Here is a 17,682-nt window from a genome sequence, read left to right on the forward strand (position 1 = left end):
TTTACGGTTGCGTTCACGTTCTGCGGAAAAAAACACCTGCCGAAACAGGCGGCAGCCTCGGTATTTGCTTTGGTATTTAATATTTACTACGTAAATTCCCAGGGAGCGATAGAGATCTTGGTCTTATAAATAAGGGCACTGGGCCAGAAGGTGCCTGCATTTCCAGTACGATCTTAGGCAAGGTCGGACATTCAGTCTCCCTTTTCAGTGGACAATTTAAATCGTATACACAAATATCTTCCTTGTTCCTCTTACACTCTCTCACGTGAGTAAAAAAACATATACAAAGAATATAAATTCACAGCGGTTAGTTTAAACAGCTGTCAGCGGTTTTTGTTGGTGACCCATTAAGTGTCTTTTTATTACGTTTTGTGTGCGACTCGGTGACAAAAAATATAAATTTTAAATTAAATATTTTTGACTGATTCATTGAAAGGCAGGTATTAAGAATCAGTTGCGTTTCAGCTGTGATCCGGGCAATGTTAAGTGTCGTTGAATACGATTACCCTTCAAGTGTGCCGTTTGCTGAGTAAGCTTAATATGTTAAAACCGGGCTAAGAACCTTGGGTTTCCCCGGCAAGTGTTTCTCCGCTTTGGCGGAAGCTCTAGGCTCAATCTCAGCCGGAAGTTTCCAGACAATGTTCTTAATGAGTTCTCAACAACCGACGACGACGAGTAGCAACGGCTGTAGGAGCATAAACTCTATGCAAATTGATTCACTTTCGAGCAACTTCATTTGAGTTCGTTACGTATGCGGCCAGTTGGCCGACTTAAGGACCCTGTAGGAGCAGGAGTGTAAGCAGGCTAAGTAAGCTGCCTGCAGTTATGACAAAGGACAAGATTTCGAGGGTACCCACACAAGGAACACACATCTTGTGAACATCTAATAGTATGGGGCACGGGGAAATGTTACTAGTTGGCTAATAAATGAGGTGGCGGCAACAGAAAAGCGACTTTAAGGACAAACCTCTCAAGATTATATACAGTGAGGGAAAATATATGAATTAATATAAATTTATAGCAAGGTTTTGAAATGATTTAAAGAGGTTTTATATATCTTTTGTTGACTTTAATTCTTTAATTTTTGACTTATAACAATTATAAATTTTCCTGACTGTATTTCACACAAAGACAAGATGACGAAATGTTTTAGTAGCTGTCCCTTGTCTTAGCTGTTGTTGCTGTCAATCAAGACAAGCAGAAATTTTTGGCGACATTGTTTCTGGACAAGCTGCTGCCAGGCGGGGAGTTTACTTTGTATTTTTGGTCATTGTTCCAGCGACATGACTCCCTCCCCTCTGACTCTCACTTCCTGGCCATGTAATTGCTGCTACACTTTGGCCAAGTTATTAAGGGGGTAGACCACCCTGAACGCATGAAATTTGGAGGGTTTTTCAAAAATTCATTTTGACTAAGTTATTGGGAATACAACTTTTTATTTATTAGTACATCAAAGTACATATGTTAAACTAAAAAATACTTATTGAAAGAAAAAAAATATTTACGAACCTCGGAGATATAGCCAGTCAAAAAACGAATTTTTTTTAGGGAATGGTCGGATGGTGTACATGCTGCACACCACATTTGTTATCCGAAATTCAAAAAGAAAAATTTTTTATAAGCTATATAAGTATGGCTATAGCATGACGTAGCCGTTTTTGGAAATAATTTTTTTTGAGCAAATGGGAGCACTTTGAAAAAAAAATTTTTTTTTTTTAACAAAATTTTTGATTTAAAAATTTATAACTTTAAAACAAAAAAACATATCGAAAAAATCCTACGTCATGCCATAGAGGGCATTATAGAGAAGCTGTGTAAAAAATTTGAAGAGAACCTTAAGTGATTGTTATTGTTGCCTCTGCTAAGAGGCAGGGGAAGAGGGGAGACTGAGAGCTGTTGCAACAGGATAATCTAACGATTATTCGGAGCTCCGGCTGGCCAAATGTAAATTAACTCATGTCCTAGAGAGCCTGGCAAAATGTTAACATCCGTTGCTGCTGGCTAATTTGGCATAGTCTGCTTTTATTTTTTGAGAACGGGAGAGTTGGGAAATTAATTTCGATTTTTTTCGGGGGTGTCGGGCAAAACAATTTGCCAAATTTCCTAATTGCAACATGTGTGTTTGCCACAAACTGTTGCAACTGGTCCAAACTAATTGCCTTTAATTTTGGATGAAGCACGCAGTTTTCAAACACAAGCAAAAAATAATACTTATTTGGGAGAAAAATTAAAAATTGCAAACAAAATTTGATAATTTGTGTAGTTGTCTATCTTTTCAAACCTAAAAATATCTTGAAATATTTTTCATATATGCTATAGCTATATATTTCTGTCAGTGTATGTGGCATTCAATTGCCTAAAACGAACAGCATACGAAAGAGATAAACGTTGCACGCCTGCCGCACACACGGCGTATGAGTAATGGCCGTCTAGGTAATAATGCAATATCGATTTAAAGTGTCACCCGATAGGAAAAGTGGCATTTGCATTGAAGTGCAGACAATAACTAATTGCCGCCGCCACCGCCCCCTTTGTGATATTTTCCTGTCAATTAAGCCGATAAAATGTGGACAGGAAGCGAGGAAGAACTGTATTTATCTGTAAATATCGTTTACATGACGTTAATTGCATATTGATAGTGTTTGCTCAATTGTTTGCCCTTGTACGTTTCATTTGTGTTTGCTTTCCACTGGCCAGCGTTACGTGTGGCTGCAACTTTGTACCATCACCATCCGGTGATCGATCAATCAATCAATCGGGCCATCAATCAATCGCATGTAGTGGCCAGTTGGAGTTTGTCCCCTAATTGTGCTCTAAGCTTGTCTCCCCTTCAGTTAGCTGCAATTTGTGCGCGACTCATGAATATTTATGCGCGATATAATTAAATATGCTAATTACAACTGATTGTACGCACAATCATTTGAAATTATAATTCTCAGCGAGGCGAGGGGAGTTTATTTTCGTTTCCCGCGGAAAAACACTAAGGACAACAGACAATCCAGCAGGATAACACGCACTGCGAAACTGACAATTTAGCATAAATTCAAATGAAATCAACACAAAACCGGAGGGGTTGCTGCGCAAAGGATGCTGTGACTTGGCAACAGTTGCCATTTTAAATTGCTTTGCAGCGTGAAAAAATTAGAAGCATCAGCATGCAAGGGGTATGGGGCCAAAAGGGTGGAATTAAATAAATTACATTGTTGCTGGCATAAAGTTGACGCTGCCAGCAAAACAATTTGTGCAGCAGCTATCAGGGCCACCCACTCGGCTAACCCGCTGGCAACTTTGTCGTTTCGGGTTGAAATCCTGGCTGCATATCCTTCCTCCACTTCCTCCTCCTACATTGCACCTCCACTTTAGCCGGATGAAGGAAACATGGCTAATTTTTTTGTGCTTCACCTAAGTGAATTTAAGTTTTAATAACTGACTTTGGCCATCAAAGATCGAGGGCTGCAACGTCCAGCAGCGTCCAGGTTTATCCCTGAGTTAATTAAAAATCCAACAGCACATACTTTGCACAAATATAAAACTCTACATGCTTCTCAATTTCGCTTTACTTTCAACAGAAAATAGCATAAACAGATAAGGAAAATTAGTTTGCTGTTGTAAAATGCAAGCTAAAAATAAGCTGCCACTTTAAGTTATTACAAGAACTTAGAGAAAAGAGTTCATTAACTTGGATATTTCTCTGGAAATACCTAACATTTCGTTGGGGTATCAACCTTAAAATACAAGGCCAGTGCCGCTTAGGAATTCAAACTTTAAAAAGAAAACTTAGATTTGCCTTCTGCAATATTCAAAATATAAGCAAATAATCAAAGGTCTTTCCATATTAAAGTATATGACTTTCGCTTGCTTGTCCAAACATAAATAAATAATTAAAATATTTCCATATGCACACTCATTACATAAATACTTAATTAACCAGACTGGACAATGATGTCCCCGACCGGACATAAAGAGGGTCCCCAATGATAGCCGGTCACTTGAACAAATCGCCAGCACGTGGCCAATAAAAGGGGATGTGGTGGGTGGGTGGCGACTCTGGTCACCGATAAGGCTGGCAGGTGGCACTATTTTGTACCAGAGGAGACTCGAGGTGGTGAGGTGGCCGAGCCATAAATATCCATTTGTGGAATTTCCATGGTGACAAAAATGTGTAGAGTCAGTCTAATTTATTATCAACAGCCTTTGTGCAAACAAAGGAACCCAGCCAAGCTAGTTCTCTTTTTTTTTTGTTTTGTTTTTAATTCCACAATCTCACAGGACGTGGCAAGGAGCCAGGACCTGGGTACTGGTCATGGCAAGAGCATTTCATTAGTTCAATTAGCTGGACAGGTGCTGGGCTGGATGTCAAGTGGCAGCTTTTTAAACGATGATTAGTGGCTTTTCGTTTTCGGTTTCGTTTACAAGACAAATTGTTGTTTGCCTCCTGACAGGATCCTCTGTCGGATGCAAATTTATGTGCCCAAAAGGATTCCCCGCTGTCGGTCATTAACATTGGCAGCTGAGGGAAATCTTGACATGTTGTTACTGGGTCTACTTTTTGAACGTTGGCCTTAAGGGAAATTAAAATGCTTGCTGCTTGCAGAGCAGAAAATAAAAACAAATTCAGGTAAACGGCCAAAGTGGGAAAACTAATTAAAGCTAATGGTGTTTACATTATGCAAAATGTATAAAAACTCAATTTATATAAAATTATTCAAACAAGAAATTAAATTAAACCAGTTATTATTTATTTGCATAATAAAAAAGCTATTTAACGGAAAACAAACAACGTCGACAAATAGGAAAATCATTTGAAGTTGAATTTAATACATTGAATTTCAAGCAAGTACTCAATGTAAATGCATTCTGTGTAAACATTGTTATTTGCTTAATAAAATCATTAAAAAATATATGTATATATTCGTTTCTCAGCATGTTATCCTTTCTAGCCACAGGTGGCTAACCAACAATGGGCTAATGTCCCGGACTTCGAGGTGTTAAAGAGTGCAAACAAAAAGGGCCAACAGACATTGCACCCTTCGACTAACTAACCCAATTATTTGTAAAATGCGAGCGAACTGAAAAAATAAGTGGGAAAACCAAAATGAAAAGATACCGCAGCCCATTGTTTCCCCCCCCCCCACTCCTATGCCGCAGCAGGTGGAAACCCTAGACCGCCTGGAAAATTGCAAGAAAAAAGGCAACACCAGAGAAAGGGAACCAGAAATTTCAGCGGGAGAACTTTGCACAGCACGCGTAATGAAAACTTTGTTAGGGGCCGGCAATGGAATATATATAGAGGAGGGAAAGAAAAAAGAACTAGACGTGGGGAGGAAAAACAGCTTTTCCTGTGCCACTGGGCCACTCGATGGTGTCGAGTGTTCTGGGTGCTACTGCTGGACACGAAAGTGGCGACAACGGGAAATTAGTTGTGCACGCTCGCAAGTTGCAACGCAAAACCCGAGCATTAGCCGGCTGTCCTAGATGCCCTGCCGCTGGGGGCTGACCACTAAATTGCCGGGATGAAGTCGCCGGTCTGATGTTGATCAAATTAACAGCATGTGGCGACTGGCAAGTGGCTTGGCGACCGCTTTAATGCTCTTCCCAAGCCCCCATGCCGCCATGCTTCATGACTCTCCTTCTTCTCACACGTTTTCTGCTCGCGCTTTTTTGTAGCATACTTTTCAGAGACCAGCAAATTGCTTAAGCTGTGGCCAAGGATCCAAGAGAAGGACAAGTCAAGTTGCACAGAGAAAAACTGTTATCGGAGTTTTAGTTTTGTAAAGTGGCATATAAAACCATATATAAAGATTGGGGGATACTTAGCAAAAACAGAAGTTCCTTAGAATGTATCGATAAAATGTCAATTTCAATATCTTATGGAAAATATCGAAAGCGTTAATCGAAATTTCGAAATATATTGCAATTAACTTAAAAATATCAATATTTTTAATCAGAGTATTTATTTATCGTTCATGTATCGCCACTTTAAACTATCAATTTTTAAATATATGATATCAACTTTTGAATCAAATATTGATACAGTATTAATATATTGATATAACATTTTCAACTGCAATTCCTGCAGCAACCAAAATAAGCCCATTTTAGAAATCCATTAAGAGTCAAAAGTAAATGTTCTACTCAACCCATTAATCAATTACTCATTATCATTTATTTGTAGCAAACAAAAATTTTATTTGACATGAAACTGACATTGCATCTTTATTATTATAATTTTTTCACTGTGCAGTGGAAAGGAAGCCTGCCTAATTGTTTGACAGGACAACTTGTAACGCGGAAAGTTTTACTTTACTTCATGTCTGAAATGCGACAGGGCCACAATGACAGGCAACAACAAGTTGCGATTGTCACTTTTGTTGAAACTTTCGCGAAATTTACAAAGTGCGAGGAAATTCTTTCTGCACTTGGTTTATTTTCCTTCTCATCATTTATTTTTATTTTGTTTTTATTCTTTCGCTTTCAAATGGCTACATTTTGCCAAAGTCATGCTGAAAATAAATTATAAAAATGTCCGCGGAAAATGATGCTTTCCGCCGAGTGGACGAAAGGTAAAGGAGAATTTGATTCCCACCATTCGTTATAAATGATCGCAATTGAAAGTTCAACCCCATCCGGGGGCTAGTTGAAAAATTGACATTATATTTTCCTCGGTTGGCAACAACAGTCAGCGGACAATAAATAAGAGCCAACTTAAGTCGAGTATTTATTTTTCGGGCATCCTTTGATAAATGACTTTGACCTGGGCCCAGAGTGCAACCAGGGGGAGCAAAGGAAGTGGCCCGAAAGTGGAGGAGGATCAACCGCACATGGGCGTGGCCCAATGACTTTTCTCATTAAGCCTGGCCAAGGCGAACGTGGTCGAGAAAGAAATCAAACTAAAGTTTCGCACAAAATTCTTGGGTCACCGCCGGGGGGAGAACATGTGTAAAGCGTCCGTCGGTTAAAGCTAAACAAACAATTGCCAAATGCAATCGAGTTTGGGTTTTGGGCCAGCAGGGACTGGGACTGGGACTGGCCCAGAAGGGGCTGGCGAAATGCCCGTCGAGAACAGTTGCATGTTGGCAAATGGCAGGAAGAAGTTTGCCAACCGCATGCTTCAACTTCAATTTGCTGGAAGGATTGTTTTTTGGAGGGATAGGGAAAGGAACGTAACTGCTGGGGATCGCTGCTTACAGTTTGACTCGTATTTCATTACTCGAACTGGTATTAAGTGGCAAACTTTTGTATTTAACAACTTTTAGCAGTCGGAGCAGCAAAAATGAAGAAGATGAACAACCCGACCGAAGTTTGCCAGCGGAGAAACCAACAAAAAAAAATAATACTACAAAAAAAACAATAAGTGTAGAAGCAAGAACAAAAAGAAAGTTGCAGTCACTTGACTTAACTGCAATTTCCACAAAGTACACTCGGACAATTAAGTAGCGTGTATTAGAGAAGTGAGAGAGTTTGAGTAGCTGTTCATTTAAGTTGAAGAATGAATAAAACATTAAGTATTGTGCATATTTCTTTGACCTCATTTAATATCCCTTAAGAAAGCATGTTTTTTATACATTTCCAAATACATTAATGATTAGGAAGAAGGTATTTTTGATTGTATTATTTTTTCAAGTGCACCACCTAAGAGTTAAACTTAAAATAAATAAAACTCAAGACACTCGACCCGTTTGAGCCGCCAAAAGCCAATTGGCAAGAACATACGACCAAGACAAAAAGGTGGCAATGAATTCGCTAAAGATTCGCTTGGGAATTGGGACAACACTTTGCACTTTGCAAAAGCGCTCCGAAGTTGCATCCTTTGCCCGAAAAATCTGTCAAATAAAAGTTTGATTGGCACTCAGAGGGAACCTCTCTCTCTCTCTGCTACTGACTTTGCCAGTGCATTAATTAGCCAAATGCAGTGAGCTGGAGCAAACTTTCGAGGAGCATTACCATGAAATGCATGCAACTTTGTAGCGTTCCCCACGCATAAACTTAACTGAAGTGGCGCATAAATTGAGTGTGCAGCACAAGTTGTTGCGTTCGTTCGTTGGCTCGTTCGTTCATATATGCAACAATGTGGCAATGTATTGTAATTTCCCCTCACAGAACATTACCATAATTATCCCGCCACAATTTGAGCGTTCGAGCTGCCCATCAACGAGGATCAGGAACACACTCCCTCTGGCCAAGTCATGCCAGGTAGCGAAAAAGGAAAGTTTTTCATATGTTCAGCGTGAGCAGAGGTGGAAAGAAGGGAAAATCCTTCACATTTTTCCCAGTTTCCTTATTTCAACTATAATAGTAAAAGTAGTAGTAGTAGTAGTAGTTGGCCACTGGCCAAAAGCAAGGCGACCGATGCTGCACTTGGGCTAAATTACATTTTCAATTTGTCAGCTGGCAGGGCGGCACTACTGCAGGCCATTAAATGGCAAATTAAGTTCAGCTTCGGACGCCGGCGTCCCTTTTTATTTTATTTGGCATTCCGGCATTTTTGTTACATTGCAATTTTTGCATCCTCCTTTGGGTCCGGGGGTAAAATGTGTTTTTGATAGGGTTTTCATAGTCTGCGGGATCTTGGCAGATTTTCGGCTCTGGCCATCATCGGGGGCAATATGTTGAATATTTCATGAGGGTCATAAATTCCCACGCCACGACGGAGCAAGTTAAGTCAAGCGCTTACGCGGTCTTCAGTTTTGCCGGCTTTTTATTTTTAATAACTTTCCATTGTGGCTGTCAGTGGCAGGCAACACAACACAAACACGCATGCCAGCCAGGACTCAGGACATGTCAACGGGTCGTTGTTTCTTTTGTTGCTCCCTCCTTCAAGCTGCTTTATAATTTATGATCCTTGGCATCGAAGACTCCTTTACGTGCACGTACACACACAGGCACCCTCCTCACCTCCTCCCCACATGTCGCCAACTTTTGTATAATTTTTCAAAAAACTGCATGAATATTAACTGCAAGTGGCAGGATATGGCGGCAGCATCCTGCCACCGAAAAACCTGCCCCATCTTGGCTTGGCCAAAAAAGTTTCAAGTGCCAGCTTGATCCGGATACGGGGAGAAGGAGGCTCCATCCACTGCCACGCCCTACTAACTTATGCATACGTGTAGCTTAGCCGCCCTCCGCGCACAGCTTTCCTCCTATTACCTTTTTCTATTTTTTTTTCTTTTCTTTTTGGCCAGGATTTTACATACATATTTGATGCAAATGTGCGCAAATTGTCGTCGCTGTCTATTGGACATTTTGTGGCCACATACGCCTCGTTCGCATATCAAACAAAAGAGCCAGAGCACACTAGAAACTAAATCGATCAAACTAAGCCGTTTAAAATGGTTAGGAAATACACTTGGGAAAGAAACTAGGTCATGAAATACTAGTTAAAATCATTTAAAATGTTTAAATTTAACTAAAATCAATGAACAGAAATAATAGGAATTATTTCTTTGATTGTTTTGGTATTTACATATTATTTAAAGCAGAAAATACTTTAATATTTGATCTTCAAAGCTACTTTAACTTTAAATAACTATTTTTTTTCTGCCTGTTCTCGATTGGGGGAGTGCAGGTGGCACTTTTGTATGGATCACGGATAATTTGCTTAAGCTCAGCAAGCAGAAAATAACGTTTTGCACACAACCTGGCACGCACAATGCCACATCAGTGTGCCCTCAGAGCTGTCCACTTTGACTTCTGGCTGCTCCCGGTCACTGTCCTCTCCCCCACTGTCCTTTTGTCGTCTCCAGAGCGGCTGGCTTATCGCCTGGCCCCAAAAAAAGTAAAAGGACAAGGAGTCGGATATAACTACTCCGAGTCCTGCTCCCGCTCCTGCGACTGTCAGGCAAGTGACACGGCAGCTGTGCTTTAAACAAAGCTAAGCTCGGGTAAAAACAACATGACTAATAGTTTTGACAGAGCCCAGGCAAAACAAAAGCCAGACAGCATGTCAGATAAAAGCCAAAACGATGGCAAATGACGGGGTTTGCGGGAGAGGAAGGCGAAACTGCATGCTAAATGTTGTCAATTAGTTGGCCAGCCAAAAACGAATGACCGAAATGATGATGATGATGATGACCACCGAATGACACTCAAAAACATTTGACCAATGGCTTGACCCTTTGCCAACGGGTTCAAGATACATCTTTCTACAGATGATCAATTCGTTTTAATCATGGGATTTGTGCTTGTGAGTTGCATGGTATATTTCAGTCCCAATAAATGTATCTGTGACTGGCAGATTTGTAACTCAAACCTAGCTTAAAGTTTCAAGAGAAATGTGTAAGTGACAAGCTAAAAATCAATTTCAATGATAATACTAGGGCAAAGATATAAAGAAAAGTTTTGACAATTTATGATTAAATAAAAATAGAGGGGGGTGAAGCTCATTATACGAAAAAGCCACTTATTATTTGTAGATTTATATGCTTAGTTTTGTGTTCAGACTTTAAAAAAAATCTGAGAATCTTAGTCAACATAAAATAACTAAAAAAAATGAAAAATATGGCAAAATTATCTTCCCAGATTCAACTAAAAATCAGTTATAGCTGCAAGTTCTATTCTTCTTCCTTTTTCACCTTAAAATTTGAAGTGCTCTTTAGCACTCTTTTTTCAACTTTTTTAATACCTCTTAATTGATACTAAACTTGGAAAATCTTGAAATTTATATACCATCACTGAAGCATATAAACTATAAAAGCTAAAACTGAAAATCCAGTGAAACATTTGTACCAATTATTTTCCCCCTTGTCTTTGAAACTTTCCCCGGATTGGGGAAAAAACCACCACTTTGAAGTCTTCGGGCAACTATTTTGAGCATATCAAGAGCAAGAAGTCTACTTTACGACAGCTTCAGGTGAAGGAGCAAATCCTAAGCTGGGTTATGGCATTTCTTTGGGTCGCGTGGCCCCTCTGACATCCCAGGGCATCCCAGGGCAGGGCAGCTCAACAGTTTGGCTCAGCTATAAAAACACAAAGTCGCCAGCCAAAGTCTCACTTAAGCTGCTCCTCCTCCCTCTCCCTACACCCGAATCCTCTGATTTGCCCTTTCTGGTACACTTGCAGGAACTGAAGTACAGTGGAATGTCCTTAGAGCGAAACTACATGGATGCATACATATGTCAGAGAGTAGAGTGCAGTCCATAAATTTAAACAACGGGTATCGTTTTCCTTTGGAGTGCACTGGTATAAATTTAGTTATATTATTGGTAAAATATGAAAATTTAAAGTCAAAGAATTAATTAGAGTGTGAGGACCCCGGAACCAAAGTTTTAAGCATTCCATTCCCTTCGACTTTTCAAATAAAAGTATATAATTAACTTTTGATTTCAAAATTAACATTAAAAACCGAAACTCAGTTCAAAACCAGGGTTCAAGACTCGGCTTAGCCATCTAATATAAGTGCGAGCAGGACGGATATAAAACACTGCTAAATCATAATTGTTTAATAACTTCCTTATTTATAATACGATTTAATTGAATTTCGGTATGCTGATCTATGAAATAGCACAGAATACTTTACAAAATTATCTTACACAATATATTTGTCCCTCAAATATCACTGTAATCACTAAAGAATTTATAAAAATAAGGTCAAATACAACAGACTCCCTTCTGTTCTTTTAGAGTGTTTGTTCGGTGTAAGTTTCGTGTAGTTGACGCTTTTTGCCGCTCATTTGGCTTTAGCTCTGGCCTGGCCTGGCCGGGCCCGGATCCTCCTCTAAGAGGTTGAGTGGGTGGTTGCTCGGAACTCGGGTTGGGTGGGTTGAATGCATGTGTTATGATGGGTGCACCAGACCGCAGCTCGGCCCCCTTTGCTTTTCGCCTGCGGATATGCAACAATGTTGTCAAGTTTCCTGCTCCACTCAGGGGGGCGGCCGTCGAGCTCTCAGTTGGCATTATGTCCACCGGGCGTGACTAACATGCACATGCTCAACTGTGCTGGAAAACGCTTTATCCAGCTCACATCTCACCTAAAAGCAATCCTCCGAAAAAAACAGAAAGTTTTGCCGGTGACCAACTTGAATTTTGATTTTCTTTTTTTGTCTTTTCTTGTCTTTTTCTTCTGTGAACAGAAGCAACAGCAATACCAACAACATGGCCAAGGATCTGAGCACTCTGGGCTGGGATTATCTGATGTTTGTGCTGTTTATAGCAATCACAGTCCTGGGACCGCTATGGAAACGCATTTTTGGCAAGAAAAAGGAGCGCAGCAAGGCCGATTATGTATTTGCCACCGGCGGAGTTTCGATTGTGGCCGTAATGATATCCATAGCCCGAGGCACTCTGGGAGTGCGATCAGTACTGGGTGAGTTCTTGGACTTGTAATAAATTCTAACTATAGGAATTTTCTATCGCATTATTTATAAATGTATCTCTTTACAGGCTATCCCAGTGAATTGTATTATCGCGGCTCTGCCATGTGGGAGATCATCTATGGCATGATGAGTGCCTATCCCATAGTCTGCTTCATGTTTGTCCCCGTTTACTTTAACCTGGGCATCACCTCTGTCTATCAGTACATCGATCTAAGGTGAGTCCTAAAGTCTAAAGTTTCCACAAAGAACGTAGGGAAGGTCCACTCCCTCGAGCGTCACATCGTTTAATTAGCACGAAAGCGAAGCAAGACAAAGACGGCAAACAGGAAAATTGTTATTTAAACATTCATTTTAATTTCGCCAAATGCGTCGTGTTGTGTCTCCTCTCGCCTTATCGCCGAAGCGCACACAATTTTATTCTTCATTAAGAAGGCCAAATGAAACTAAACAGAGACGCGCCAAGGGCTCAGGTCTGATTCTGTTTTTATACGCGGTAATTAGGGTATATTGTACAGAAAGAAATGCATTAATAGTGCTTTAAGTTGCAAGAAAAACAGTAGAAAGTATCCTTATTAAGGAACAGGAACTCCTTTTAAACTTTACAATTTTGCAAGTATATTTTTTAAGGTATTTAGAACTTTATTATACAGAAAACCATGGTATTGCCTCAAGAATTATTGAGAATTTATCGTTAAAGGTAAACTGCCAGGTATTTAAAGTTCGTCTACCTTGGCTTATAAGATATCCCCACTTGTTGTCTCTACCTTCTGCTGCTGCTTCTGGCACAAGTTTTGCTGCGTTGCTAAATAAATTTGAATTACATTTTACAAAAAACGAACAACAAAAGCAGCAACAATGAGCCTCTAACAAATGGCCAAACAAAAGCCAAGCCGGCAGAGCAAATAATCTATAGATTTGTCCTTGCCCTGCCCGAGGATTCCAACTTGAGCCAGGACTCGGATTCAGTTTCGGACTTGGTCCCGGATGCTATCGCCGTCCCAGTTGTCGTCAGTTTATCTCGGACGACTCCTCCGTTTCGTATTCCCATGTCCCATTCCCATTCCCTTTTTCCATTTCCATCTGTCGCAAGTTGTCGCCTCGTGGGCCTAATTGTTTTTTAAGTTCGAAATTAGTTAACAAATTTGTTATCAAATGTTTTGCAGTTTCGACAACAGAATTCAATTAATTGCAAAAACTGACAAGACAAACAAGCGTTGTGAGGCGAAGCGGGGCGAGGGTGGTCTTGGCGGACAGAGCATAATTTGATTGAAATTTAATTGGCATGTGCCGTACATTGACAAAATTTTCGGTGGGGGAAAACCAGAACCGAACCAAACTTAGTGAAGTGAAAGCTGTGCAGAATTGGCAAATTATTTAAATGTTTGCCTGGTAGGTTATTTTGGGAATTAGCATAAACAGAAACTGAAATGCAAGAAGAACTGGTTACTTAGAATCTAAAGCGAAATTAATGATAAAATCAATGAGTTATTTGGTAATTATTTTTTACCAGTTTTGAGGGAGGGTATTTTATAAGCGATAGTTAGAGCTAACTAAAGTTTTAATAAATGATTAATTGTTTAAATTTGTGTTGAAATAAATAAGAACTAGGTGTTTTCGATGCTAAAGATGCAGAAACGAAATGCAGAGAACAAATATTAATGCCATTTCAAGGTACTTTCATTTTATTGAAAAGCACATTACGCTGTGACGGACTCATTTCCGGCCCTATAAATCATATATATTCTTAATCAGCATTAACAGGCGAATCGATCTAGCTATGTTAGACAAAAATTAAATTTTTTAAAAATTTTTACAATTTTATAAGGTGGAAAATTTATAAATTTAAGGTTTGAAAAATTGAAAAAAAATGTACTTTTAAATAATTTTAAATTGAGTATGCAGATTTATTAAACTAATAAAAACTAGCATAGGACAGCTTTCCAAACTAAAATTAATGCTTTTTTGGCTTAGTTATGGGTTTTTCGATTTTTCGATACAGTACTATAACCAATTTGGAAACTGCGATTTCGGCTTCCCAAAGTTAGTTTCATTTATTTTAGCTGCCAGTTAAAATAGCTAAGCACTCCTAATTTAAGTTAACCATTTCCGACTTTATGTTATAACAAAAATTCATATTAAATCAAGTGTACTTAATCACTTTCCTCTTCAAAAAAACGTAAATCTTCAATGAAAATAACTGAGTATCAAGGTAATTAATTTGTCTATGATCAAAATGATGAAGTAATTCCCTCAAAAGCAATTAAATTTTGTATGGCTTCAAAAGTCCAGTTAAATTAATGACCAAATCAATGACCGATAAAGTTAGTTCCCCCCAAAAGCATACCATTTTATAAATGTTTGCTTTATTCGGCTTGGACGCAGCAACACTCAAACTAATTGAAGAGCCAACGAGTCGAGTAACTGCCATCAATCTTAGTCAATTGGCTTGGCCCCAAAGTGAAGAAATAAAAAAGGAAAAAAACGAGAAAAAGACAAGCAGGCGGCATGAGGAAAAGCCAGGGAGAGAAAGGGAAAGGGTTGAGACGCGGCGCAACATGGCCAAATGTTGCCCCAAAAGAAGAAAGTTGGTTGCCTCATTGTCGCTTGTCATCGCAACTGGCGCCCCGCGACATGTTTATGCATACAACTTCATCAAAATAGGCTGAGCCGATCCTTTGGACAAGGGAAATGGTTATGGAAATGGGGTCTAGGGCGCACACAGAAGCCGATAAGTGAATATGCTACAAATTGGCAAAAGCCACTTGGCCAGAACAGACCAGGACAAGACAACGAGTGTGTGTGTGGGAAGATTCACGAAAAAAACATTGAGGAAAAGACAAAAGCCTTGACGTTGGCAACACGATGACAATACAAAAAGGAAAATACAAGAAAAAAAACCGATTTTGTTGAGAGTTAAGACTAGAAAATACTGAGTACTTAGGATTGTTTTAATAAAAAATAGGAATCATAGAATACCTAGAAATCCTATAAACTTTCGGTATTTATTTACAAAGATTTTAAAGAAACTTCCTTAAAATATATTACAGCTAACTTGAGGTTTTAGTTAAGTATTCCTATCCAATAAAAATCAAGAGGGGACATTGCATACTTAAGTATGTTTAAGTTACTACCAAGAAACCTCATAAGTACCCTTTATCCCTCACAATAAATCTTAAGATTTTCTGTGATTTTAAGCAGTTTGTTTAGCTTTAATTTAAATACAGATACTTACAATATACCCCTCTAGTGTAGGATTATAGGATATATAAGAAAAAGCGTCAGGGGAAAGCCAAAATAAGGAAAAAAGAAGGAAGGCAACAACAAAGCATCAAGCCACTTCGGTCTGAGGCTGTTGACAAATTGTATGACAATTCGTTTGTGCCATAATGTTTATAAATAGCGCGTGTTGTTGCCTGTCACTGGCATCAGGCATCAAGCATCAAGCATCAAGCTTGAATCCGAATCTTCCACCCAAAAACTTGCGAAACAAAAAGCCCAAGACAAGCACACACGCACACTCACCAAGTCATGGATTCTCTCACTCTTGTCAGTCGCCTGTCACAAGTGATGTCTGCCACTCAAGGAAGGAGGAGCAGGAGCAGGAGCAGGAGCAGGAGGTGAAGACGTGGAAGGGGCATGACCCTTGACTCGCTGCCAACTCAAGTGTTAGCCAGCTTCACACAGAGATTTGCTATCTGGCCGCCATCGAGTTCAATGGTCAAGCAAACTTTGGCTTTGTTCGCCCCAGATAATTCATCTCTCAGTCCCAGCTCCTGTCTCCTCCCGGTGTTTGTGGGGTGGCAATTACATGTAAATAAATTGATATCCAGAGCCCGAAGTAGAGATCAATGCGAACAGTTGTTAGCACTTAGCAAATGGGAAAAATGCATTTCGGCTTCCTTTTGGTTTATTTACGACTACAAGGGGACACAAAGTGCTCGCTCCAAATGAACACAAAAACGGAAACGGAAACCTGGCAAAAACAGACCGAGCAGCGAAGGGTTGGGAGGTCGGTGCCTTTTTTGAGGACACCATGCATACGCATAAATAAAGACGTTTTCGGCGCTACAAAGTGAGAGCGTGATTTGCAATTCAAAGACAACAAAGTTGTTTGGGAGTAACTCACAAACCCATGTGGGTGTGTGTGGTGGAAAAGCGCAAAAAAATAAAGGTATATTGGGACTAAACGAAAAGGTGTTTGAAAACAACATTGTTTTCGGACAGAGTAAAGTTCTTAGAATGCAAGACTCAGGGTTTCTTGTTTATAAACTCTGTAAAAAGAAAAGATACTTCATTATAATAGTTATCAAAAGATAAAGCGTTTAATATGTAATAATAGAGGAATTTAAACAGAACTCATAAATATGTAACAGAGCAAAGTTGAAAGCATATTAAAAAAATATGAAATACATCCAAGCTTTATTTTTGTAATAATTAAAGCCATTATTTAATTCACTTTCCCCGCAATAAATTGAATATTATTATTCCTGTACCACTATACTTCTGGGAATTCTTGGCTTCTGTTATTTTCATGGTAAATTTAATTAAAACAACTCATGGCTTGCATCTGTAATTTATGCAATCGATGCAAATTTCATATGCATTTTTTTGAGGAAATTGAAATTTAAACGAATATTCTTTCTTGCAATTCAAATTCCCTGGGTAACTCCCAGTCGTTTACATTTTTCCTTTTCGATTCCATTACTTGTTTATCTCCCATTTTTTTTTATTTGTGGGCGGCTTTTAACGCAGTGCTCGTTGGCACTCAGAAGCACCGACTTTATATGGCTGATTATGTTTATTTATGCATGACATTTAATGCAATCAAATGTGTCACCCTTCTCACCTGAGCCACCTTTAGCTTTAGATTGCCTTTGATTGTAAAATTAACTCGACCCTCCCAGGGGACAAGGATACTAGCAACTAATGTGGGTTGAGGATGAGGATTGACTGCCTCTAAACGGCGATTATCTGGCCATTGTACAAAACCACTCGTCATATTAAATTTGCCATTAATTTATGCCTTTGTCGCCTGGCTTTCTGGCCGAAAACTGGCTTAGTGGCTTGCCATGATAAATGATGGGTCCGAGTTGCAGACCAAACTCAATTTTCGGTGAGGGGACTACAAACCTCCTCCTGCTGCAGGACCTGGTGTTCAATTAATGGCTGGGTGAGCAGCTCCCTCGCGCCTGCTGATGATGACCTGCTCACTGGGTTTGCTTCTACAGCCCATTTTCACACCCATCCGTGGTCATTGGCATTGTGTGAAGGAGAACTTAATGGGAGTTGGGAGCTGCGAGTGTCCTTGCTGGTAATTGCTTGCCCGCTGGCTTGGCTGCAGCAATTATTGCATACTTTGCGGCACTTACAT

At 39.6% G+C, this 17,682-nt stretch overlaps 1 protein-coding gene across 2 annotated transcripts in view; it reads left to right on the forward strand.

Moving 5' to 3' along the window:
- The window catches only part of LOC110186821 (sodium-coupled monocarboxylate transporter 1), a 39,469-nt gene that overhangs the window by 16,523 nt on the left and 5,264 nt on the right, over positions 1-17,682 (forward strand). Inside the window, exons 1-3 of one of the 2 annotated variants that reach the window (XM_020956110.2) lie at positions 148-265; positions 12,069-12,301; positions 12,379-12,526. In XM_020956110.2, the coding sequence (XP_020811769.1) occupies positions 12,091-12,301; positions 12,379-12,526 (359 nt within the window). In that variant the 5' untranslated portion in view covers positions 148-265; positions 12,069-12,090. Of the gene's footprint in view, positions 1-147; positions 266-12,068; positions 12,302-12,378; positions 12,527-17,682 lie in introns of those variants that run through there. The other variant, XM_020956109.2, reaches the window with a different exon arrangement.

Source organism: Drosophila serrata, unplaced genomic scaffold, assembly GCF_035046125.1.
Source record: "Drosophila serrata isolate PLE 108 unplaced genomic scaffold, ASM3504612v1 contig_382, whole genome shotgun sequence".
In the NCBI taxonomy this organism is placed as follows: Eukaryota; Metazoa; Arthropoda; class Insecta; order Diptera; family Drosophilidae; genus Drosophila; species Drosophila serrata.